We start from the raw sequence: 27,566 nt of genomic DNA on the forward strand, positions 1-27,566 counted from the left end.
TGGTCCACTGATAACACATTATATAAACTACTGTAGCAATAATATTTATCTCCAGAATCACAAAGAGCAATTAATGCTGGCCATGTGCAGTTATCTGATGGGATCAATCAGAAGTGCTTATAGTGACTGATTCCAGCAACTAGCCACTCGGCTGGGTGCCGGAGAAGATCTTGTTTCTTACTCGCTTCAGCAAAGAGATTCCAGACTCTTTCACTTTTGGTTCCCATTTAATTAGAGTTAACAGATAATGATATGATATGATATAACTTATCTTCCGGGTCTCCCTCTAGTGTGTCTTGCTTGCGGTAAATAAATGTGTGATCTCCCCGTCACCCATGCCTCATTAGCTGTCTGTTGCACTTACTCAAAAAAGTACAAAATGTACTTAAAGTACCAAAAGTCAAGTATACTCATTATGCAAAACAGACCATTTCAGAATAATGTATATCTTATATAACTGGATTATAAATGATACATTAATGTCTGCTTTATTTTATTGTTACAGCTGGTAAAGAGGGAGCTAATTTAAAATATTTATTATTATTATTATTATTATTAATGCTGAACATGCCTAATAAACAGCAACATTGTGTGACATGACCCTTCCATTAAAACACCATGACCTGCCAAAAAGCTCAAAGACATTGAACAAGCACCGTAACAGATTTAAATTGTTTTAACTCTGGCTCCATCTTGGGGCCCATTGCTGCGGTGTTTGATTGCCAAGTAATGATTTAAAACAGGATGTGACACCTTTATTCTTCAACCTGCAATAACTGATTGGTTTGGGGGCGGCACAAAGAAGTTGTGAATATTGATATTCTCACCTTCTAAGTCAATATGGTGAACTTGTTACGGTTGGCTATTTATAAATCCAGCAGCTGTGGAGAGACATTATCATTCATTTGGTGTTGTGTTTCTTTCTGGCCACCTGAGTCCAATATTCTCTCTCTTTTAGCTCTGTTTTTGGTCCCCACCAACCCCTGAGAAAAACAGGGGTTTCTAAATGCTCCATATGTTCACCGCCTGGTCACTAACTAACCTTTTGGTACTGAGCAGTAAACACTGTTATTTTAGGTCACAATGAAAACATCCTTGCAGTGGCAGAACAGCACTGAACAAATTAGACAGCGTGACGATACACATAATACAAAGTTACACAGAGAAGTACATCACACACAAAGCTGACTGCCCAAAGTCCGTGCAACAAAAGGTCACGAGAGCGGTGACAGTAAATCGAAACAGTAAAATTGTGGGCTAGACGGCTAAACCACCAGGCTGAAAATAAAGCTCTGTAAGCCGAGGGGAGCTGCAGACTCAGGTGGTAATCCTGTGTAGGTTCATCACTCCGAGAGACCCCTCTCACACTGTTTTCACTTTGTCGTTGGATACATTATGGTTTTGATAATGTACGTTTTTATCGGTGAAGGTTGTTTTTCTGTAGGTGCTGATTTTCTTTGTCAGTTCAGTGGCTTTCAGCGCTTGTTCTACTTCAACCTCCCACTCTTTTTCTTCCTGAAATGTAGATGTAAATGTACAGTAGCAATATAAAACACAACACCCCATGTGTGCTAGAGGACTCTGCCCGGGAAAGGCCCGCTGGAGAGAAAGGGTTTAGAATAGAAAATCCAAAATCTTTTTTTTAATTGGCCATACTGTTGTGTCGTGCTAATCAATAATATAAAAATGATTGGTTTTCAATGTCACAGATAATTCCTTTGCAGGGCTATGTTTTGCAAATTATTTCGTCATACAGTTGTTATAAAACAAACTGCTATACCTTTGTATGTCAGACACTCTTCATTCATTTTTTCTTTTGTTTTACTGACCTCTTGCAACATAGTACGGGCTGGTGTTTCTTGCAGCAGTGCTGGTTGCATTTCTCTGTGGACATTGATTGCTTCCAGGTCAGAAGACATGCTTGTTTTCGCTGTCCATCCGTTGCCTTCCTACTCCTCTACTGACATCCTTCGTATTGGTTCGTGTCCCATTAGACTCTCAGCTGTGTTAGGAGAAACAAAGCGGGTGCAGGTTCCCTGAGCTCTGCCAGCAGCGATCGCAAAAGGAGCAGAAATGTGTATGAGGACGGGTCACGACGGAATCATTTTCGTGCTCTGGCCAGACTTTCAGATCCCACCGGCTCAGCTTGATGCTCGCTGTGCCTCTGAGCAAACATAAACAGTATACTGACAAGAGGCAAGGCAGAGTGGAGAGCACACACATCACAACAGTCATCCATCCATTTGGACATGATTAGATTGAATGTAACCTCTAAATGATCAGTATAATTGTTATTCAAAGGTCAGACGCACAATAACAACCGACGCAAAACAAATGGATAAAAGGTTATTCTACAGTAATAGGACGGACATTGACTTTTAGTTTACAAAATTGTCTTTGTAATTGCTATGCTTCTGATGGAAACAAATACTTTGGTTCTGCAGTAAAACAAATAGGATGTGTTGAGTTGCTATTTGTGGGTATGAAACCCCAATTAACTTTCACTTTAAGGGAACACTTATTGCAGAGAGTTAGAGGAGAATATTGATTTTTCTTTCATATTAGTATGTAAATTAGAAAGTTTCAGCCAGCAGTCGGTTATCATAGCTTTACAGAAAGACTGGAGGTAGAGTTAAACAGCAAGCCTGGCTCAGTCTAACAGTAACAATATTTGCCTGCCGGCGCATCTAAAGCTCACCAATTAAAATTGTAAATATCATTTTTTTCAATCCGTACAAAACCAAAAATGTGTAACAATGACAATTTGCTGTTTTGGTTTTTTTTTTACAGTGAGATATGTGAGGAAAGCAAACAAGTGCATTTCCCAAAACACCAAACTATCCTTTTAAAGAGGTTGTCCAGTGATTTTATTTTCCACAAAGTTGGGAGGAAGAGACTCATTAAGCAAAGGATGGTCAGAATCTATGCAGGTGAAGTCAAGACATCTCTTTAATAAATCAAACCCTAACCCTAAAAGTATGCGTCAAGCACCAAAAATCCTACATTTCCCACAACGCAACTCAATCCCAGCTTTCTGGTAAATACCCATGTCCTTCAAACCCCCATGCCCCAGTTTGCATTTTAGGCTTTCTGTTTTCTAAGACTTTAGAAAGCTCCCTCCAGAGCCACAAAAGACATACAACTGCTTTCAAAGCTGAGTATAGGACTCCTCATGCCCCTATGAAATGGTATCGTATTTCAAATATTGCATCCAACCAAATCATAACCACAGCTGTGTTTAGTTAATAACAGTTTAAAAATGAGACAAAACAAACCAATGGTATATTAACACCCACCAGCTGCCAGCATTTTATTTTATTTTAAGGACATTTCTTCCACTAGATGGGGCCATTTTATGTCAACATGCATTCCAGACTTTTTTTTTTTTTTTTTTATGACCTAGCTGTGATGGGAATCTTTTGTTAGCTTAATGTGTATTTGAGTGTTCAGGCCCATCTGAATGAATGTTTGCTGCTGCAGTATCTCTGGCACTAATGTCCTCTTTGTGTGTTTGGCGGTTCATCGGTAGAAACAATGAAAACACCAGCCAATGTTAAAGATCCAAATCACCGCACTCTGTGGTTTCAAACGGCAATACAGCTTCAACATTTGGGGAAGAGGACATTGGGGGAGATGCCCATACTGTCAGTTCCACACAAACTTGTGCTGTAAATGTAGTTGTGTGCTTGTTTTGCCGCACATTGAAAATGATTATATTATATTTCTTATTAAAGGATTGTATCGCACAACTGATTCGATCATGCTTTATTGCACATTGTGGCACACTGAAAAAGCAGGTCAATTTTATTAAGCATTAGTGTACTGCTTTGTTAAATGAAGTCACAAATAAAAGGGCTGTCGTCAATTATTGAGGCTTGTGAGAGTTGTGGCCTAGAAAACTCAAAGTAATTAAGACTTATTACTTCCATGTGTCTGCATGATCGCTAGAGACAACAGAGGAAGCGTTCAGACCACAACTTGAGGCTAATCTTGTATTAATGAGTGTGTGTGTGATGGTAGCCTTGAACTGTTTTTGTATCGGCCTTTCGACAGGATTGTAAACTAAATCCTTCTATTTAGTTTTCCCCAGACGAGCTAAATGGTTATATCTTAGGGTGTGATTTCATGCTATTCTCGGTATCAGCACCACGCATCCATTATATCCAAAACCACACAGCCATAGCTATCGGCCTCACCAGTGAAATCTTGTGTGAGATGAGAGTCTTTGTGTGAATGATTTATTGTTATGCCTGGCAGCAGTGGAGGCTTTGCTCTGTGTGTGAGATGTTATCTCAGCTTTTTCCCCCTCTACATGATTAAACCTATAAAGGTGAAACCAGGCGACGCTTAATATCCAACAGGTTCCTTGGAGGTCATTAGACAAATGTGTAGAGATAAGGTGCAACTGCTCATACAACGTCCCGAAGCGCCCTTTGGGTGGAAGTACTTATTTTGAAACGTTGAACATCAGCATTAGTAAAATGAGAGATGTATCATCTTCAAATTAAATGTGCTGAAATCTCTTGTGTGAATCCTGAGGTTCCTGCTTTAATTACTTTGCGGAGTTCCCGCTTCCTGCCACCGCTGTCCGTGGGCATTTCCTCATGTCTCTTTTGTACCGAAACATCTGAGCAATTTCTCACTTCAATAAAAATTGCTATGTAACCTTGTTTTGCTTTTAATCATTTTCATCAACGCACTTCCATACAAACCACTCATTTAGATATAGGAAGGCCAACAAGCCACCATTACACACAGCAGAGACAGTTCAGAAAGATGACATCCAGCCGAGAGTCAAGTTTCCTGTTTCTGTGCCACATGGGTGTCATCACTGCCACGGACGTTGGGAGGCAAGTGGCAGATCTATTAATTCCTATGAAGTGAACGTGAACGCAGATCATGACTGATTTTCTTTTTTAAGTTGTAAGTCCTTGAATATTAGATGTCTTTCTTTGGTCAAGACAGTTAACACAAGTTGGATCTGCTGTTGTCGATCACCATCCCCCAGTAAGGCCTTTACTTCCTGACATCTACAGACGGCACAGTGTATAGATCTTCAAACCTCATCTAAATTAACCTTTTAGTGAAGGATAAGAGGCAATCCATCTTGCTGCTATATGCATGAGGACTTTCAATCGGGCTAATTGCATTCAGGACACACAGATGAGAGCAAGACACCTGGACTTATTTCCAGAAAGTAATCAAGCAAAACATCCAGTGATACATAAAAACATGAAATAAAGAGGATGTGTCTGTTTATGGCCCTTTGATTCCCCATCTGTCCTTGTCTGTAATGGAAACCCTGTGATTATTGCGGAGCAGTATTTTCAATCAATATCAATATTTTCTAGTACATTTTGCCAAGCAATAAGCACACGTTTCCCTCTCCACAGATACATAGACAACAAACAAGTCCCCCTTCCCCTGAGTTACTGTGATGGATAATCCATGCTGTTTTAGGCCCATTACCTCGACTGAGGCCTGGCTATTTCCATGACGACGAGTTACTGTATCTCTGTTCAAATCAGTCAGGCTCAAAGCTAATGGGTTATTATTATATGACTGACGACGTTGAGTCATTTTCTCTGCCTTGGGCTGATATCCCTCGATTCTGCCAACAACCCACCGCTACCCCTCCCGCCCACTGCACTGCACTCACAAATGCTATCGAGAGCTTTTTTGAGTCAGGATGGATTGGACCCGGCCCTCCCGGATACACTATCACAGCCGATTTGATGTCTCTGGTCGTTGCTGCATCATCGTAGCACGGCATCGAATCTGATTGTTTGCAGCATCACTATACGGCTCGAGAAATTGTCACGTGACAAACTCTGACTCCAAGGTTAGCATGGTAAACATTATACGTGCTAAACATTATAGCATGTTTGCATTTAGCTCAAAGCAGTGATGGTCCCACAGCCTCGCGGAGCCATGCGGTTGCAAACTCTCGCTTTGGGTCTCATTGCCCTTTATGACTAATTGGAAATGTCTCTTATTAACACTTCTGAAATTTGACAGAAGAGCATGACGTTTTGTCCAAGCACTTAAAGAGAGAAAGGAAGTTGGACTACAACAATAAATGAAAGCAAGTAAACTAAAACAATGAAAAAAATCAATTAACAAATTTGGGGATAGTAAAGCAGGACAGTAATTGAAGGACTTTGGAGTCACACACTACAAGATCCTTCATCTGGAATCCCCGGTGAGGTCTCAAAACTACATTTTTTTGTCACAAAAACATGTGAGAAGTGACACGGGCGTAGTCATGCTTGTCGATGTTGTCACCAGTAGCTGACATGGTCACATAATAGCCTGTTTCCACGTGTCTTTACCACTTCCTCTATGTAGATCAGTCACTGTGTTGCGTTTATTATCGCAAACATCCAACACCCTTGGTGCAACAACAACTTTGTCCCGTGTTTCAAATGCAACACAAAGCACACTCAGGTAGGCTACCGGCCCGTGTCTTCAGCTCTCATTGGTCGTAACTCCCCGTCAGATGAAGATATTTAGAATGCTAGACATCTGTAATGCGTCTGCGATGGAGACTCGCATGCTTTGAACAGTTCACATGCTCGAGTGTGCGAGCGCCTATAGCCAACCCAGATTTGACCCCTGATCTGGGGGTTTTCCTCGGGAGCTTCAAAAGCTGGAGTTTCATCTCTGGGGTCTGCACACAGTTGGACTTCACTTTATTTTAGAATCATGGAAGTTTTAGTAGTTTTGCTTCGGTTCTCACAGAGGATACAGTAAGAACTTTGGTGCCTTGGGGTGATAGAACTGAGTATTATTTCCTCCGTAAACAGCAGCAGAAAATGGGATTCCATGGCTCACACAGACACTTCCATTTTAAGTGTGAAAAAATAAAAGCACCTCTTGTTGTACATTCCTTTTAAGAGCACTTGTGTGCAGTATTTGCTGACATTATTAGAAGCCAGAGTGTATTTAATGTCATTCAAATTAAATAAAAAATATTAACCCTTGCCTCCAGGACTAATACAATTTATTTATTTTTGAATAATCTTTTCCTAAATGTTCTCAAAAAGTAAGGTAAGATTAATATTTCAAAGCAGAGAATATTGATTTTGGTTGATGTTATTTTGAAGACAGAGAATCACCTCAAAATAAAAAGCAATGATTTGAAAACGTTTCCATGTTCCAGCTACTCATTCTGCAGGAGCACTGCTAAAAATGTCTCATGATTTTCATTTATATCCTCGGCTCTCGTGTTTCACCAAGTGCAATGAAGCCTCTATACCTACATATGAACACACACACACACACACACACACACACACACACACACACACACACACACACACAGTGGAGCAGAGGAGAGACAGGTGGCGTGAAGATAGCTTTCTAGTTACTGGTTACCAATAGGCCCGGTGGTGATTGGTATTCTACTATTTGTAGAATTTGATTCCAGTGGTGGCTGAGTATGATTGTTTCCGACTCTTGTGATCCAAACATTTCCAATAACTTCAGACTCAAAATGTTTTTTTGTTTTTTAATCTAATTGAATGTACTTCTTCAATCCATATTCGTCTACTGGGGTCAAAAAACAGTTTACCCTCACACACTGACGAGTTAGATTCATTAAAAGGTTTTTTTTTGGTTGTGAATGAATTAAAAAAATGGATTTAATAAAAATAAAAAAGACTCACTCATTTAATCCAGTGAATCACTTTATTGAAATGATTTTGTTCGAGGAGTTTTTATATTTTTCCCATTGGGTTACATGCCTTGTTCTGTGACGAGCATTTGTGTTTCTTATTGTTACGTTGTGGACACTTGTGACAGCTCGAGAAACACTTGTTTCGTAATCACAAGCCTTTGTCTGCCTCGGGAGGAAATTGGCTCCAACAGGAATTTCTTGGACATTGGAGGTGGCTCCAGGGGATCCGAGACCCAGCTGGAACCGGTCAGTATCTTATCTGCTTTTTACATGGTGCTGATGAAGGACACACGGGGCAGAATAATCTGTAGAAGCGACACAGGTTTCTTTTTTTTTTGTTGCAGCAAGTGCAGGGCCGAAAAAAGTATTCCGATCAGTTAACAGTGTACAAATACTCAATTACAAGCGAATGTCCTGAATTCACTTAACTAAAAGTACCGAAGTAATGTGACCAACATGTAGAAAAACAAAAGTGAAGTAGGCTACTCATTATGCAGGCACATTTGCTTCAATGTTACATTTTTCAAACATTGTATAATAATATTATTGATGCATTCACGGGCAGATTATGACAGAAATATTCAGCCTTTTGTTACAGTGGCAGTCTGTCTGATAGTTTACCAATTTGACATTTTTAAAGGAAGACTTTGATGCATATTGAAATAGTGGAAGTTTTAGATATTGATGGAAGGGGGTGGGTAGTAGGAGTATATCCCTTCAGCGAATGTCACCCACCTCTCCCTCAACAACATTGCCCTGCTGCCCTTGAGCAAAGCACTGACACCTCCCGCTGGCTGCCGGTATGGTGCAGGCAGCAGCCAACAGTAAAGCAGAGCGCTGCAGGAAATTAGATGTCTTCAGCCTTTCTGTCTCTGAGCGAGCAAACCTCACAGCAGAACTCTTTTGAGTTAGTTTTTTGGCACCAGGGCAGCCGATGTGAGATCTTATTTCAAAAATCACGAGACTGTCTCGCAGCGTTTATTTAACCCTGCCTGCCATGAAGCACGAGCTACTATTAATGCACAGACGTGCACCGACGTGCTTTTCAGCCACATATTTCTTGGCGGACTAAAAGCTGCATTCCGCCCCACCCCTTACAAACAACATCACCACCACAGTACCTAAATCAGGAAGCACCGAGACACGTTTTTTTTTCTTCTTCTTTTTCCTTTTTTTCCCCTGATACGGAGACACTTGAGTGATTACTGCAAAACGGCGAACCGTAAAGGGGGAAAAAGGCGTTATTGTTGATGTTGACGACCACCGTCGACCGCTTTTGAAGGAAGACTGACAGTTGGTTACATCCAGTACAAGGAGCTCTGTGGATGCATTTGGCACAGAAAAAACCGGAGAAGGGTATGTGCACAGTCGATATGGCCAAATGAACACACACAAAAAAACAAATACGAGGCGAAAAAGTCAACGTAAAGACAGTCACACACATACGTTACTATCGCCACAACGTTACTGCTTTTTTTTTTGGTGGGGGGGGGGGGGTGAACCAAAATACATGGTGTAACGATTGTAAACATGTTATCCACGTCGACTTGTTTACAACGCGTAACGGCCGTTTTGAAACCCTGCAGGGAAATATGTCGGGAATGTAATGTTTTGGCTCGTCCAAAGTCTATCTAAGTCGAGGTGTCGGAGTGTTGTTTAATGTTATCACTGTCACTGTCACCAGTGTCACTGCTTTGTCAGGTGCTTTGACAGTGTCGCGCGCGCCCCCCCCCTCCCTACCACCACCATCAATACTACAACCACCACCCGCCCTGTTGCCTTCTCTCGTTGAACCAATCACAGTTAACAGTCGACGTAAGTTTAACGCTTCTTTGCTTAGTGGCAACACAGCGCGCTGTGCTGAACGAATGTAAAGCCTGATGTCAATCATTAGATGGGTGTCTTCAATTCGGCATACATGCCGCACGCCAAATAAAGGACTTTAACCCAATAAAATTCAGAAATGTATAATTGCTCCGTACTGTTTGCTACCGGAAACCCCAGTGTGTTTGGTTAGCAGTGGACCCTTGGACCAACGGGACTTATTTTTAATTTAATTGAAAGTGCGTTTTAATAGGCGGATCATATATATGCCGAATTTATGAGATCCGCATGACGATTCTTATAAAGTATAAATAATGTCAAACGATGCACGTCATCATGCATCAAACTGTGTCTTCTTTAAATTTGAAGATTTTAAACGGAGTTTGTCATCTACATTTTGTGGCGCTTTCAATGAGAAATGAACATTTCAGTGTTAGTGGTCTCAATATATTGTATGTTCTGTCTCGGCCAGTGGATACACGTGTCAACTGGCTTTTAATTGAAAACATAGGCTACACTGTGAAGCCTGGAGGAAATTAAGTATTACATCACTCTGCATCCTAAGCTAGGACTGGCCAACAGCAAGCTTAACTTGTTGCTTGACTTTACATAAAAAAACAGTGAAGGCCTGTACCAGAGACTGTACAGGTGGATTGGCCTAACTGTTGATCGCTGCCCTGTTGGTCTGTTGAAGAGGAGAACTGCCAAAATGTAACGGCGGTATAAGACTCTGTGACATGATATGGACCCGTCATGTTTACACACAGTCAAAGAATGAAAGTGGGTTTCAATGCAGCGACATGCTCATTTACCGCCGCTATAAATAAAGTACTCACACATGAGTGGCTGCTTACGTCTGAACTGCACTGATTTATTAAAGCATGCAGCCCTGGTTGTCCTCTAGCCAGGGAATGCTCGGCACGGTAACCTCTGGCTCCATTGTATACGAATTACATGGAGGTTTAATCCCTACCTTGGCTTTTTTTTCATCCTCCTTTTCTCTGATAAGGACAGAACACAGAGCAGATCATGTTAGTCGTTCAAGACGGTTGGTTTTTGTTCAATACATAACGTATCAGATGCACCGTGTAATGGGACAATTCCCCATGTCATGTTCACATATGGCAGATATCATTATTGTACGAGTGTTTCACTACTGTGATGATCTTGTAGCTTTATGTGGCATGTCAAGGATTACTAACGAGACAGAAAAGAGCTTGTGTTGACGTGTACGTAGCGAGATGCTTGCAGTTGTGGGTTAACCTTCGCATAGTTTGAGGAGGAGCCTCTGTTGGCCTGCGACTACCTGAGGTGGGAACGCAGCAGGAATGCATTCCTTCACATTTCATTGGATTTGCCTCAGCGCAGCCGGGAAAGAACATGCCAAGAGGTTTGCTCAGCCGTCACGTGTGTCACTCTGCATTCCTTTGCTTCGTCTACAAGACGGGCTTATACCAGCAGGCCGTGAGTGTAGTTTTGCAGACAGTTGAGCAAATACAGTTAGACGTTGTGTTAAAAATGTCCCATACTGAGTGATGTTTTCCCACTCTGCCCACTAAAATGTGTGTGTGACTGCACTCTATATCTGTGTTTTGCAGGTGATACACTGAGGTTAGTCAACTTCCGTCCTCTTAGACTTACAGACTTCCTCTCTTCTCTCACTTCCCCTCTTGTCTGCGCCTGTTGGCAGGACAGGTTGAGTCACATTTACCTGCTACATGAACACCTCCTCTGCGAAAACGCAATAGTTTTTGCCCAAGGCGTGGTGCTGCCTGTCAACTCTGGGTGCTTCCCGATCATCCGCAGTGGTGTCACAGCGTGCAGTGTGTCAGCTCCTCACAGAGATCACAGCAGCAGATGGTTCAGCTGAATATTTTGCCCCCGTATCCGAGTCGAGAGGTTGTAGCTTGGATTAATAGATAGCGAACCCCAGGTGGCAGCGGTTGTGCATCTCCATCGAGGAGCATTGAGCTTATGCTTCAGGCCCAGGGCTTCATCACTAGGACACCCCAGGGAGGGATGGGAGGTGCCCTTGCATAACAAATCAAAACAAGGATATCCTTGAAAGGCAATAGCTATACACAGCATTGGACCCCTGGGAGGATTGTTTTTTCTGCTAAAGTCAAGATGGAAAGTCCCACAGTGTTTTGTTTCCAGTAATTTAAAGAAATTGTGCAGCATATCAGCCGCTTGTACCAGTGACTGCATGTAAGATGTGGACGTAGTCACCGTGACGTCACCGATTGGTTTGTGTAGTGCCGTTTTGAAGCCTCGTGTTCGGCATTTTGGCCATCGCCACCTTGGTGTTTGACAGTCGCTATCTTGTTTTTTTGCAACCAGAAGTGATCAGGGAGGGTGGAGACATTTTTTTGGCGAACAAAGCATTTATAATTCAATTTCATGAACTGAAAACACAAGTTATAAAACACAAGTTTTAAAGGTTTAAGACAAAAACAGCGACTACTCCCAGACTGAACAACGCCGTGGTAGCGTTCTGTCATTCACAAGGTAGCCCTGCCCTAAAGCATACCCTGCTTTATGGTCTGTTTGACTCTATATGGGATCATATTTTACTAAATGAACCTCATGCTGTATTGAAGAAGACTTGAAACTAGAGATTGAGACCATAAACTCATGCTTACAATGTTTACTGAGGTAATAAATCAATGAGAAGTAGGTTCCTTTCCTCATTGGCTTCTATACAATCTGACCCCCTTTTTGCAACCAGTGCAACATCTGAGTATGTGTGCAAGAAAGAGATTGAATGAGCAATTATTCTATGTCAAACAAAAGATGGAAGCTACAGTAAAAAAGCAGCATCCCTCTTGTTTCAGACGGGCAGCTGGGACCTGCGGGCCAACTTGCTTCAGTTCAGCCAGATGCTCGCGGCTGACTGGTCGCTGAGCTGACAAAACTCTGGATTCACTTCTGTCTAGAAGGAGTGGTGATGGTCACGATTGTTTTTTGTCCTTTTTGTGGGGTTGTTATTTTTGTCTCTCTGGTTGAGAATTATGCAAAACACCTTCTAAGAAAATTGTTGAACCATCAAATGTCATCAACCGCATACTAAGCCTTAGTCACTGTGGCCAAGCCTGACCGGCTTTCTTTTCTCTGTTTTCAGAAATCCAAATTCTGTGGAAAATCTGAACAAAACAGAGGAAGACAAGCACAGGAGTCCTATTTCTAGCGGTTGCCAATGTGCTAATTAAGCAAATGCTGGTTGAAAACGCTGACGAGAATCTTATAAAAGCTTCTTAAATATGCTACTTTGCTAAAGCTGCAAAAAGTCAGCATGCTCGCCATATGTTGATAAAGAAACAGCATTGCTCCTGTATTACAGGGTAGAGCTAGTGACTCCTAGCAAGTGTGATGTAAGGCCTCTCATTCATTTGAATGGGGCCAGTCTGTCAAAGTAGAGTCGGCCAATCACTTGCATGGCAGTTTACATCCCCGATGGATTACTTTGTAACGTGACGGCTGTATTTCTCTACTGTTTACCTCGCGACCATCTCAACCAGAGATAATTTACATTCATGCCACCGTGATAACCTGAACAAACCGTGATTGCAGTGTTTTGGCATCTATCTTTTAAAGCTAACAGTTGCAAGCTGTATTAAAAAAAAAAAAAAAGTCAAGGCTGAAACAGAGGGAGAGGAAGTCAGGCTTCCTGCAGCATGCAGTCATCTCTATCTGCACAAGAAGATGCCATCCGTCGGGGACAGATGTTGAACTTTGACCTCAAATCTCTTGACGAGCGGATTGTCCTTTTTACTGACAGAAAGCCAATGTGTAACCCTGTCATATCACTCTTTCTTGTGTCCTCTCTCCTCCCCTCTACACTCACACACATTCATAGGCTCCATATTTATTACGTAATTGACTGAGTAGAGCGGCAGCCGGAGGGTTTAAAAAAGAAACTATGTCCTGTCTCGCTTGCACAAGAGCAAACTTAAAGCGAAACAAAGGAGCCAGGCAACAGCAGACAGACACACACACACGTGATCCAGCCACTTACAGCTTTAGCGGTAGACTGAAAGAAATAGGTTTGTCAGCGTGTTGTGCGTGCCAGGCAGGCTTCTTATCAAATCAAATAGGCACGCATTGGTTACGGCAGAACACATGCACTGTATGTGCGTCGTTATAAGATTGGTTTGGTGAACGCTGCTGCGCTGCTGTAAAAGAAGCTGTTCGGACAGAAATCGTTAGACACTGGCCTGTATTCGAACTTTGTAATAACAACATTACCAGACAGGATGTATAAATCTATGATAATATGATAGAACTGTTTTTCTGCTTGACCCTGTCTTAGTGGAGTCCATGACCTAAAAGCCTCTTAAATCCCAACAGAACAAAATCTCACCACCGTGGAGTTTGTTTTCCCAAAAGATTTTTTCTTTTTTTTCATCTTTATGGGAAAGCTGGACTTGAATGCTTGTATTACATACTAGCGGGTGACATTTTTATGTACTAACAAGCTGCAGAGAGAGAGAAAAAAAAACAATAAAAACGCACCACATTGTTTACTTGGCTCCTCACATACAGCTCGCCGACCCTCGGTTTGTGGGAGTATCCTTCAGGCAGGGCAAACCCACTGTGTGTGAAATCCAATGGGAGAAATGTTGCTTTGGCTTTGTTTCAAATGTTTTTCTCCACAATGGAACCACAAACATACTTACTGCAGGGTGATAAACCGAGCCTCATTGCGCCGAATGATATTGTTTCCAAACCTGATTGCTCCCAAGAGTTTTATTGCGGTGGTTGTTGTAGAGTAATCCCTTCTCCCTTTTTGACAGCATTATAAACCATCTGATCCTGACAGGGAGATTTATGTTTCAGCAAGGCAATATCCCTCTCATCTTCACAGACCTGAAATAAATAGCTGTACCTCCTCTATCCTCACCGAAAAACAGAGGGATTGTCCTTTTTATTGGTTGATTTCATGTTACTTGAGACACAATTGCAACAAGCGGCTGGTTTTCATTCCAGGTACTATTCCTTTAGCCGTTCTGCAATCCGTCTGGTGGACAGTGCTGCTGTCACACGCTTACCGTGTTTTTTTAATGATCTCTGTTCTCCATTGTTAAGGTGGGAAACTGAAACCTGAAAGAGAACAGAAAATAGGTCCAGTATGTGCCACAAACGACGTGAATGTCGGCATGCATGTTTTTGTCTTTGTCTTTTTTGAAATCATAATAATACATTTTATTTGTATAGCGCTTTAAAAGTTACTCAAAGACACTTATATGCTAAACAACAGAAACAACAGAAGCAATTAAAATATATACAAAATAGATGACATAATAATAATAAGGAACAGCACAAAAAAACATACATAACTCATTTTACAGGTTAAAAGCTGATTTAAATAGGTGAGTTTTAGGTGCAGTTTTGAAAGTGGGCAGCAATGGAGAAGGCCCTGTCCCCCCCCAGCTCCGATGCTTGGACAGAGTAGGGGGAGTAAGGAGGTTCGGCATCGGCGCATCTTGAGGATGCGGTTGGGGTCGTGTCGATGCAGGAGGTCCGAACGGTATGAAGGGGCGAGGTTATGAAGGGCTTTGTATGTGATGAGAAGAATCTTGAACTGGATGAGCTGAAAGAGCTACATGTGATGGGAAAAGCTCAGACAGATAATTGCTCAAATGTGCTGCAGACTGTGCTGTGTGATAATGGATTCTTCCAGGTGCTGGCCTGTGTGTAGCCGCCCCATCATAAGAGCTTTTACCATCCTAATGGAGTATTTATAAGGAAAACAGAAATGTTTCAAAAAAAAAGATGCACTCACAGACACCTGGCAATTAACAGCAACGCATGGGTTAATTTGTGAAGGAGGGATTACATTTATTTTTGCCTTCCTATCTCTGAAAATTAGGCAAACAAGTGTGTCCTTTTTTTGTTACATGCAAAACGTACAGCTGGACCGTTGTAATTGCAGCCTTGTATCACAGCCCCACCACCACCACCCCTCCTCTCTGCATCTCGCACTCTATTATGCAACAGTCTTTTGCAAGTCCTTGCAGGATCTCGGCTCTGATTGTGTAACATTCGAGAGCGAAACTGGCTGCAAGGCCTCACGTTGAGTTGCATACACTAGAATCCCTGCCATGTCTCCCCCATGTCCATCAAAGTGGATTTCAGCTTTTACGCTAACCCGAGTGCACAGTCGCTGACAACATCATTGTGGCTCTTTGTTTAATCAACCGGGAGTTTCTTATTTTTTTATAGCTACTTGGTTGTGCTTTCTATTACTGTTACGGCTCAACCACCAGCACACTCAGACACGATTCAACCATCGATTCAACCATCGATTCAACCACCATTTGTGAGGTTTTTCACACCAATATTTCTCTATAGAGCTAATCAATGTTAAGCCCTTATGCATTTGGAGAATGCTAATTCATTTTTAAAAATCACTAGCTTTCTAATTGTGTCAGAAATCTCATGGCTGTCTGTAGCATCCAGTGGAGAATTAGCTGTGTGCAGATGTGTTTTGTTAAGTATGGACGAAAATAAACTGGCTAAGTGAGATATACGTATATCCACTTAGCCAGAAGCTCTGTTTTCCTTTGGAAGTTCATTTACTGTGCAATATTCTCCCAGGAACTGTGAGTCTGGGCGTTTCATTTCTTTAAGCTGCTTAAAGCCTTACTCAAGCAGTTGTTGGTGCAACGAGAACCTGAGCGATAACTTGCCACAGAACAAGCTTAGGCCTATTTAAAGGAACAATGTGCAACATTTAGAGCATTAATGTAGCAGCAAACAAATATTTCCTATGTTACAATGTAGCAAAGTAATGTGTACCTGAGGAGACTCCCTCTGTGTGTAGTGTTATCCGAGCTACTCCTTGCTTTGTTGACATGGCCGGATGCGTGTACTTTTAGTGCATGTTCATGCATGTGAGCGTGCCCCACTGGCTAGCTTACGGTCGCCGCTCTGCACTGCTGTCATATGGTGGTTACAGCTGATAACGCCGTCCCGACCCACAGCGTCATGGCGAAAGCTTAACACCAACCCTCCCGTTCCTCTTCAGTTAAACACTGTTAGCTCTGCCAACATGTTTGCCGTAGTCCGTACCGTCAGTGCTGTTGGCACTGTTAGCTACGAGCCGCTGGCTCAGACGTCGACATGTTGAGAGCCCTTGAGAGGCAATCGAAATGCTCCCAATCTCGTATTGTGCACCTTCAAAGTTGGATTAATCAATATGGGCAGATCTAGCACTTGTAGAGCCTAAACACATGTTTTCTTGCATCATCAAAAAGGGCTGTAGCCTTCAAGAGCAAATAGCTCTTACCAAGTAAACATGAAATGGGTTTCATCGATCTCTCGACATACTTCAGACTTAGTGGTTTTAGTGAAGATTATAAGCATGTACGATTGGGGTGAGTCAAGCACTGTTTGTTCACTGGATTAAGTCCAAGCTGCTGAAAACACCGGCTCACGTGGAACAGATATCTCAACATGCACAAATACTGTCATGCCAAATTTAACTGCCCCGGGAAATCCTCTTAAGAATTCACTTCCCCTGGTAAATTGGATTTACGACCAAAGAAAGGAAATGTCATTTAGAAACTACATAGCTTTTGTTTTGATTTGTTAAAAAGTACTTTCTGTCCCCGACATTTGTAGTGTAACTGTCGTGATGCCTGTCTGACGCACAGCACCCCTGCACGATTGAGCATCTGTTAGCTGGTTGTGTTGGTTAGCTGGTTGTTTGCATTAGCATGGACGTCTGGATAGTTAGCTAAACTGGGCAGCTGTCAGACCGCAAATTAGTTTTTACGGTGTTAATCACTGACTACCCTACCCATGACTGTTTTGGTTCACTCTCAACGCCCTCACCAACCTTATTTCCATCCAAAAAAGAAACCTACCCAGCACCATAGAGCATACAGACACAGTTAGCGACTACCTCTGGTGAACATAGTGGCAAATGCGTGATATAGGTTCACAGTAACTCCGCTGCTTACAAGTAGCCAAACAAAGGGCCGTTACATGTCCCTCATTAATAAGCTCCTTTTCAGATGCGGCTGCTCTTCTCCGTAGAGAGGCGTCAGTAGGCCACATTATAATCAGAGGAGAAACTAGAAGAGATTTGCGAGTGTTTTGAGCTCCTGGGAGCCTTTTTTTTAATTGCTGGAGTGAATGTTGAAGCACTGCTAAAGCTGCTGCCTGTGGTAAACATCGCTCCCCTGTGCTCCCTGTTCAGAGGACAATGTAATGATGTAATCGCATCTCTCAATGCTTTATATGTATTCACTGTGGAAATAAAGTGTTAATAGCAGCGTGTGCGTGCGTGAACAGTAGGAAATGAGTAGGTCATGATTTAATCTTTTTTTTATCGTGATTGTTCAAAGGCCTTATTAGCATATTCCTGAATCGTTCGGACTGATTGACCTGTGAGTAGGGAATGTGAGAGGCTTGGTGCATTTTAAATTTGAATAATAAAAAGTGACACATCATTTTTCAACATTGTTGCCATCAGTATGGACAGTTTTCTGTATTCTTGGCTGTCCAGCCAGCCATAATGTTAGACGCCTGTTCCAACATCAATGTGGACCATCAACAGACCGTATATGAACCGCACATTCTTTTTTAGCATGAACTGTAGTGTAGCATAAGCATTTTTTACAATTTTTGACATGTTCCAGAAAAGGAAATAGGTGCCAAATATGATGAAAGCATTTTTTGATGTCTGGGAAAAAAGCCCAAAATGCTCAGTAAGATTATTTGAAAGTAGAGGAGAGGGAAAAACTTAGTTTTTCTTTGAATTGTGGGTGCAAGCTGAGATTTTGATTCATGCGATATTCAGCACTACAGTTTGATAAAAAACAACTTGACACCTTTTCTCACTTGCACCTTTTAAGTATATAAATGACAGTTCTTATTTGCCTCAGTTATTGAATTATGAGGATGAAAGTTCTTGGTTGGTTTTATGTTTGTGAGCTTTGAGCTCAGACACCTGAGATCTATCCTTACTTCACACACATTTCTCACTTTCAGGACGTGTAGGTGCTTTTCACAGACTTTGCAGTACACCTGTTTTCTGGAGTCAGTCAGTTTGCTCTCGGTTTTATTGGAGTTATTGCTGCAGCCCTCTAGTTTTACATTCTGTTGTTCACACTGTGAAAGAGATGCAGTGACGCAGTAATCACTGACACGGTCTCTCGTGTATCCCTCACCGCTTAGTGCTGCACAATTACCTATATTGTAATTCAAGTTTTTAACTGTCATTAAAGGCTGTAGTTTACCAGCATTTTTGTAAGATAAAATGGCACCCCTTGTATTTCCTTTCTTTCCAAGACCACCAAACATATCTTTAGATAGCACAGCAGCAGATAAAGGTGAGGATGAGACTAAATTGCGGCACCCGTGGCAAAATGATACGTTGTTATTAAAAAATGTTGCATCAGAACTGCATCAAAGTAGCTAAATCACTGGCAGACTGTGTTTTACACAGAAAGTGAAGTGAAGCCAAAGCAGAATTGCCTTGAACTTGCATACTTTCTAATGGCCATCAGGGGGCGATTGTATAGAACTCTATGAGAAAATGACCCTGCTTTTCACTTGATTTACCTCAGTAAACATTGTAAACATGAGTTAATGCTCTTAATCGTGAGTTTCAAGTCTTCTTCAATACAGCATGATTTTCATGCCATTGAATTCTGGAGTTAAAGAGCCGATAAAGCAGTGTATGCTTAAGGGCGTGGCATCCTTGTGAATGACGACCAAAAAGGCTTCAGAGAGTCAGATCGAAACCAATGGATGACTTCCCGGTGACTACAACCACATATTATATACAGTCTGTGGTTTCAAAGCAGTGGTAAGCATCAGAAAAAGAAACAAAATTGACCAACTGTTGTGCTTTTGCCTATTTAGTTGGATTGGTTTGGGCGACAGGACCGAGGCAGCCGGTAAAGGAGGGGTTTGAAGAAGACTCTGGTGGGGTTTACTATACGAATGCACGTCAAATCATCCATGCTGGATTTTCCCGTTATGTCAGAAAGTGAAAAGAGTTATAACAGTGGTGTGTTTGTGTCCTACTCTCTGTAAGTGAAAGGTAGCGGACCCATGGTAATATTACAGTAGAAAGAGACTATTTTGCTCTGTTTCCAAATATCTTTTATCTGAAGCGCTTTACCATTTATCTTTCAGTCACTTCGACATGTTGACAGGAGGAGCTGGGGATTTGAACTGCTAACCGTGTGTGACTTTGTGATTTGCGGACAACTCGCTGAATCTTCTAAGACACAGCCGCCTCACGTTTCTATACCTGTCGATCGGACTAGGTGCAGTCTGATGGAATTGGAATTTTTCAGACGCCGGAGAGAGGGCAAATAAATACATACTTGGAAGCGGGCCGAGACCCTCCTTTTGTAGCGGCCCCGGTCCAGCTGATTGGTCCGCACCAGGCCTCCGTTGACAGTTTTCACACCAGCCCAAACGAAGCTGGCAAACTGGCAAACGCACCAGTGTTTTTAGAGCTGTGTGTGATACAGTTTCACACTCAAGAGGCAGCCCTTCTTGCTTAGATAAGGAGGAGAACATAATGCTCACATAATATGCTGTTTAAAGTCTTCTCCTGGTGTAAACACATTCCTCTGTTTTTCTTACAGTCTCTGACAGCAGCATGGGCCAGCACCTAGGAAAGAGGGAGTCACCCACAGGCAGCAAGGTAAGAATCCTCGCAGCAGGTTTGTCAAGTGTCTTGTTTTGTGCATGCAGAATAACAATATCTTGAAGTGTGTTTGTGTGTCTTTATCAAAATGATGGCCTGAGAATGAAGCATGTGCTGGAGAATTTTTTCGTTTAACCTTATCAGTGTGAACACTGGCCTTTAACAGCAGGACTTTGGACTCTGTTCAGTCATTCCGGTTTATTGGCTTCACCTTTCAGTCCGACTGTTAACCACTTTACGGTGCGCAAGTCTTGAATGCCTTTCGAAAAAGTCACAGCTTATGTAACACATACTAAATTCTTCTTTGTGTATTTATCTCAAAAGGTCTGTATGCCTGTAATGGTTTTCCTTCAAAGTTCAAAAGAGATTTGATACGTTTCTGAGCCGCCTACGTGTTTGTGGTGACTCTCACCTACGGCACCTGAATCATGAAGCCAGGTTTCGCGGTGATCACACTGCCACAGGCAACTCTTCATACTCTTCTCTCAGACGTATTGAGAAGCAGTGATCTATGGAATAATGCACCGTCTCATTTGGAGATTTTTGTTGTGGAGAGGAAAGGGATGCGGTGGAAACAACCTTGCAAACGTTGAGTGGATGTCTATCCATATCCATTCATATTTGTGCATTATTTTGACTCAAAGGCCACTGTGCTGGAGTAAGACCCTATTATTACTAGTGCAGTGCCCATCCGTGGGGTGCCTGTTGATGGGTCTCTATGGCTGTTGGGGGTCGCCCTATAACAACCCATTCAAAACCACAAGCCTCGAACATGTAGGAAATAAATAGGTGACTGTGTGCATCAAGGCTGACACTAAAACCTCATTTAACCATTAGCTCTGGCCCGGTGGTCATCAGGGCTCTGTTTGGCTACGTCCACAAAGTTCAGCTGCCTGACATTGATAATATAGCATCATTGTTCCCACAGCGGCAACAATTTGTCGCCATCTAGAAATGACAGATTTTTTCACCGTTTTTCTTTGACAGTGTGAAACGTTTAGATGTTTCAGTGCACTTGCTTCTTGTATCGCTGTTGAGTCGTGCTGAAAACAGGATGAAAGTCTCAGGCGGAAAGACATTATGCTGGCGGATGGATTGTGTTTGCTGCTGTTGTAGGACAGGAAGTGAGATATTATGTGTGATTTTCTTCTTTTCTCTTTTGTAACAAACAAAGTTGTTAGGCCCCTCACAATAGGCATTTTTAATTGGCCGGGGAACCAAAGAAGTTTGAGAGATTAAGTTTGACTTTTTTTTTTTTGGACAAATTACAAGCAAGACACTATCCTGTGCGCCAAGTATGGAGGAGGATCCGGCTTAAACTGGGGCAGAAATGTAATTTAATGACATCATGTAATTAACCCCAGCTCTGCTAAAGTCCTTTTTGTCACAGCTTTTCAAAATTACAGCGAATGTAATGGGTTTGGGCCATTACGGCAGAGGCTGTGATCAGATATGAAGAGGTTGCCAGCTTGTTTTGAGCAGCCCTGACTGTGAGCGAGGTGCTGTAGAAAGAAAAACAGCATTAGGGACCGTGGGCAGCAGCGTAAAAAACCTGCGCTCTGCCTGTGTGGTCTGGCTCGCGGCCAACTACCTGGCCGCTGCCCGTAATGAGCGCAGTGATCATGTCGGCGCACTGGGGTAGAGGGGAGCCCGAAACAGCAGGGAGGTTGATGGCTCGCCCGGCAGATGATTTGTTTCCTTAGTCTGCAAAGCACACTCTGAGAGAGAGAGAGAAGAGCAGGAGCGAGAGAAGTGGATTAATTTGTCAAGTGTGAAGCTGCCAGGAGAGATGTTAGGGCGGCATGTCGTGCCAAAGCCACATTGTTTATTCAGCTTTATAATTGTGTGTCTCTCTGTCTCTGACTTATTCTTCCCCTCTCTTTAGGCTCGATTATCGTGACATCAAAGTAAATTTGAAGGTCTGGCAAAACAGCCAGTTGTCATAGTGACAGTTAAGCAGGAACACAGCGTGACAGAGTAAAGCAGGTTGTGTTCAGGTGCTGTTGTCCTGAGTCGTGATCCCTTTCCCAGTCCCTTATCATTTTGGGAAGGGTAAAATGTACCCGTGTCTCCTTTGTCACTCCTCCACAGACAGCTCTGACGAATATCTCTGACATTTTCACACCACTGATATTCCACAGCCTTGAATCCCACTGACCTTGTTCTTTAATGTTGTGTTTTTGCCAGAGTAGAAACAAAGACACATTTGGTTTGCTCTGATGTTCCTAAATGCAAATGTGTCCGTGCTGATTTCTCGTGACACACTGAATTACAGACCGAGGCACGGAGTATGTCGAGATGTTGGCAGAATGAGTCGTCGTTGCGTGCGAAGCCTACAAATTCTTCATTCGTTTTGCATGATTCAGTCATTTTAGATTGCATTTTGGTGGATTTAACTGAAAGAAATGCAACTGGTAATACTGGTTTTAAAATGACTCCATTTGCAATGAACCATTTCTGACACCGTGGTGTTGTTTGTACAGATCACTGGCAGCCAGAGACTATGTTACGTATCACATTGAGATATTTCCTGCCCAGCTACAGTGAGAGGAATCGATTTTTCTTCAGCAGGAAACATCAGGTTGTGGTGTCAAGGCTGCAAAGTTGTAGAGCATTTTTTTTTTTTTTCTACTGATGCTGAACTACCAGAGAGAAATCCATCCCCGCTGAAATCCATCAGCGGGGAAGATAGAGAGTGCACTTTTCTCAGCTTGGAAAAAGAACATGAAAAAGTGACACTCTCTCTGGCTGTTGATGCATGATTGACTATCACCAGTGCTCTCTCCACCTGCAAGTATAACCTACAATTCATATTGTCAGATGGTGTTGCAAGCTATTTGGGGAAATGTAGGACATCTCAAACAGGTCAAGAATGAGGTTGCTAGCCAATTATTTTTGCAAAATACAGAAACGACTTTAGATAAGGTGCATTAAGGAAAGGTGAGTGCCACTCAAAAAATATTACAACCCTTTCAAGAATTACCAATGAACTAAATTTACTAAACTAAGAATTGCATACTAGAATGCATTGATGACATACAAAAAGATCAGCTTATGTTAGATCAGATACACACAGTTTAATCTAATCCCTTGTGTACTCTTTTGAGACAATGATTTGTCCCCCAAACTAATGTGGAATTCCCTCTACTGCCTATCCCAAACTAATCTACCTCACTGAACCCTAGTCTTCATGCAGATTAGCGTTAGGCTTTTTAAACATTTAAACCAGTAGCCCGGTTAGGCCCCCCCGCAAGCTGGTTACTCACCTGTCAGCTCTGGATGTGTCCCCGAGACATCTGCCCTGACCGCATACCACACAAAAATAACAAATCAAACAAAAAAAAAAACAACGCAGCCAAACGGACCACGTTGCTTCACCTATCCAGGGATACTCCACAAGTCAAACTAACACACTAGAAGACCGTGTATTCACTGCTGCTAGTTCACACCAGCCAACTCGTGTAAACACACGCTGGCTGCAGGACCAACCTCAGCTGCCAAAACATAAATGCATCCCCCAAACACATTGTGTGCTGGACAAACCATTACTATTCAGAACCAAATATCGGCCTCAAGCCAATCATTTTAGGACAGACGAGCCCCCACTTGTCACAAACTGGGCCAAACGGCCATGACAAAAAAAGGGAGATGCATTCAATGAAGCAGCTTAACAATTATGTATTAGGTTTAAAGTAACATAAAAGACAAACATAAACTAACAGTGACATGTGAAGTCAGTCGTTTCAGCAGTGTATGTGCGTGGAAAGTGTATATGCAGTGTTGTATAGTGTAGAAACCAACCAAAACCCAAATGGGTGTCTCAGGAAGGAACGAGCGACCCACTGAGAATCCAGAGGGTTTTTAATACAGGGTGCACTGGCACACAGGGCCAGTGTTGCTAATGGCCTCAGGTGTTTCCACTCTGCCTAACGACCCTCTGCCACACCCACCTGCAAAGAGAGCAGCCAAACAAACAGGCAGACGGGGCAGAGAGGGTCGTCACAGAAGGCTTTATATGTGGTCCACCAGTTCAAAACCGCTTCACAATATGATGCTACTTTGTCAGTCCTTCCATGATGTTAGTTGTGATATATGCATAATACTTGAACTACTAAATTGAAGACCGCAGTCTCCAGATGAGGGAGCTTGAGGCTCAGCTAGCAGACCTCAAGGCTTCAGCTCTGCTATTGTACCCAATTAGAGAGCTCTGTGTGGTGTGACCAGCCCAGCAGGCTTGCTCCTTGTTCTTGTTTGATTCAGATGAAGACAGATCTCACACAGAGAACAGAAAAGAAACAATCCTTTCTGTTCTCTGTGTGAGATCTATCTTCATCTGAATCATAATTCCACTTTTCTCACCTCAAGCCCGCTCTGTACTCTGTCGTTACCGAGGATACGACTGCTTGGCTCACAGTCTCATCTATTTGAACCACAAAAGTAAGTGCTTGTTTGGAAGAGATCGTATGAAGCTGGCCTTTCAAAGGACACAGTGTGTGTGGTGCTCTTTATATCTTAGTGATAAGGAGATGATCCAATCCATCTCCGAAGTGTGAACAGGATGAAACACTGAAGGGCACAGCTATCACCAAACTACAGATGGCGAAGAGGATTACTTGAAAGTCTCCAATCAGCCGAGCCCTGAAAAGGTGTTTGAATGGCTGCACTCTTCTTTCCCTCTACCTACTCAAGGCACATTGAACCCCATACACCATCCTTAGTACTGAATGGAGATCAGTGGGCTGAGTGGAGCTGCGGCAGGAACCCCCATAGCTGAGTGTTCCAGTCTGAGACACCCATCAAACAAGCAAATATGCTCACAAACATTAGCGTTGATATCTTTGAAGCAGAACCAACAGCCAAGACACTCGTATAGAGGGATAAAGGTGGCAGATTTTCCACTTTAAATTCGTATTCATTGTTGAAACAAAGGGTCCTTGATTCCAGAAAGAGGTAGCCAAAAACAGGAGTCTCATTTTTAGCTGTGGCTGGCAGATTTTATTGGCTCTTGCTAACTAGCTAATTAAGCTAATGTTAGCTCAGTAAGCTTCTTAAAAACACTGCTTGCACTTGACCTTTTATTATTCATTTTAAAATGAAAATCTTGTCAAAGAGGTCCGAAATATGCACTTAATGGCTACATGCACGATATATAGAAACAATCCTAAAAGACAGGCTAAAGCTGCCTAACAGGCATAGACATTACAACTGCATTGTTCTTGTTTTTTCCAAGTGTCATAATGGTTTCTTCACACCAAGCAAACCTTGCGTGCAGTGTGATTACATATAAAGTCAATGAATGCACACAAATTTGCGTGTTCACCAAGCCCTCAGGAAGAGCGTGAGGATTGGAAGCAAATTTAACATAGTGGCCAAACGTGGAATTATAACCTCCTCGCCCTTCACGCCCCAAAAAGGCTTTTCCCCCATTGACTTACATGAGGAAAGACACGCCGTCTGTTAATCAGCAAATAATTGTGTTTATGTATGAACACTTGATAACCACTTTTTAAATAGTTAGGTCCTAAAAGTTTCAAAATGCACTACACACAATCCGGCATTATTATGTAGTTATTTTGGCAACCGTACAGTAGTACATCTGTGGCTTGCTAGATACAATGTATACAACTCTGAGAGATTCACCAAAAGTGCGTTTGGCGCTATTCCAACGCACTGGGCAAGGCGCCCTTGACTGCAATCTGCTGGGTTCATGGAAACATAGAGCTCAGTCTCTGCATCATGTAATATCCAGCAAGTGCCTGAAATAATCATCAGATTAAAAATGATGGGGCAAAATCCTGTCCATATTGTATCAGTTTCACTTATGTCAAGATACAAATGTTTTTTTAATTTTATTTCAAAAGCCCCCCCTAAACCCCATGACGTGCGGATTCAGTCCGATGAGTTGCACCAGCCTCCAACAATATCAGTTCATCAAGCATCCAATCATCAGCGGCTCGGCTCCAGGATTGTGGATTTGTTATTTGCATTGCTAATTTTCTACATTTACATAAAGTGCAAGGCTGGATTGAGATATAAGACAGCTGTATCTATGCGTGTGGGTGTGTGTGGACAAAATCCAACACAAGTTCAATACTGAGAGCCTTACTCATGGGAAGAAATGTTGAAGTGCTAGACAGACTGTGGGAATGCAGTGATAAGGTAAGCTGTATCAATGCAAATGCCGTGCAATTTGGTGGCTGTGGTTTGATCAGATTGGATTTGAGAGTGGCGAAACAACCCAATAAACGTCATCAGATTTTGATTTTGTTTCCAGCTGAGACCCGCCCACCTCAAAACGGTGGAAAGAGCACCGAGAATCCAGCATTGCGCCTGTTGATTGGATCCGAATCTCACTGTGTCAAAACAAATTTACATTCATTGTTTAATGTAATTGTTTGTTTCAATGGACAAATACAATTTCAAAAGCGCAGCACATTGTTGACCTTTCCCGTGATTTGCATCGGTAAGTGCTTGCTCACCACACTCGTCCACCTCCCCTCAGCTCACAGGAGTATGTCACAGTCGCTCTCCTCCCGTATGCTCTTGTGATTGTGAGCAGCATGCCCACAGTTTTTGAACGCCAGTGTTGATTCCCGATGTTGGCAAACCCACTCGGAAGCGGAAGCTGGGGCTGCATGAGTGTACATTGTCGTCGGGGAGGAGGAGGGAATCAGTAAGAGGATTTATAAAATGTGAGGATTTACACATGCAGATGTTTAGTTCACTTGGAACCACGAAATAGAAACAAGTACCTTTACTTGTCATATAGCTATAGAGAGAAATGAACATGACATAAGGGACTTACAGGTATAACAATTCAGCCTGCATAATCTTTAATTCATGACTCATGAATCAGACCAGAGCTGACCGGGAGTTACAGCTGAATCAATACTTGCATGAATCTGGAAAGCCTGATGAGACAGGCCTATGTTTCCATTGAAAGATGAAATGGTGTCATTTATCTTTTATTTTCCTCAATATAAGCTTCACCTCAGTGACCGCAGCAAAAGTTGACCTGTCCTGCTTCAAACGGAGCTCTGCACTGACAAAATCTACCTCCGAAGTACATCAGAATGGATTTTTTAGACATTGGCCTGCTGGAAATTATTTGTGGTGTTTCTGTAGTAGATTTCAATTAGATGCGATTTAATTACATTTTAATTAAACCACATAATTTGTTTCAAGATCTGTATCAAATTGTTTTCTGAAGGAGAGATTTAGCAGACATGACGACTACTTAGTCACAGTACCACAGCAGCAACTACAGCTATCTTTGTTTTTTGACTCCTTGATGAAGGCTTTAAAGGATGAAGGTCGTCAGAGTTTGTTTTTCTACATGTACGGTTGCTGAGAAGGTCTAACTAATGCAAAAGACACAACGCAATTACAGAA

General features: G+C 42.3%; 1 protein-coding gene across 1 annotated transcript in view; it reads left to right on the forward strand.

Annotated features, from left to right (window-relative positions):
• Positions 1-8,800: 8,800 nt before the first annotated feature.
• LOC306700043 (myelin basic protein-like) overlaps positions 8,801-27,566 on the forward strand; it is a gene marked incomplete at its 3' end in the record, with an annotated part of 36,493 nt that continues 17,727 nt past the window's right edge. The window contains exons 1-2 of the mRNA XM_079164927.1: positions 8,801-9,034; positions 20,113-20,171. Coding sequence (XP_079021053.1) covers positions 9,004-9,034; positions 20,113-20,171 — 90 coding nt within the window. The 5' untranslated portion in view covers positions 8,801-9,003. The remainder of the gene's footprint in view (positions 9,035-20,112; positions 20,172-27,566) is intronic.

Source organism: Pholis gunnellus, assembly GCF_910591455.1.
Source record: "Pholis gunnellus genome assembly, chromosome: 8".
Taxonomy (NCBI): Eukaryota; Metazoa; Chordata; class Actinopteri; order Perciformes; family Pholidae; genus Pholis; species Pholis gunnellus.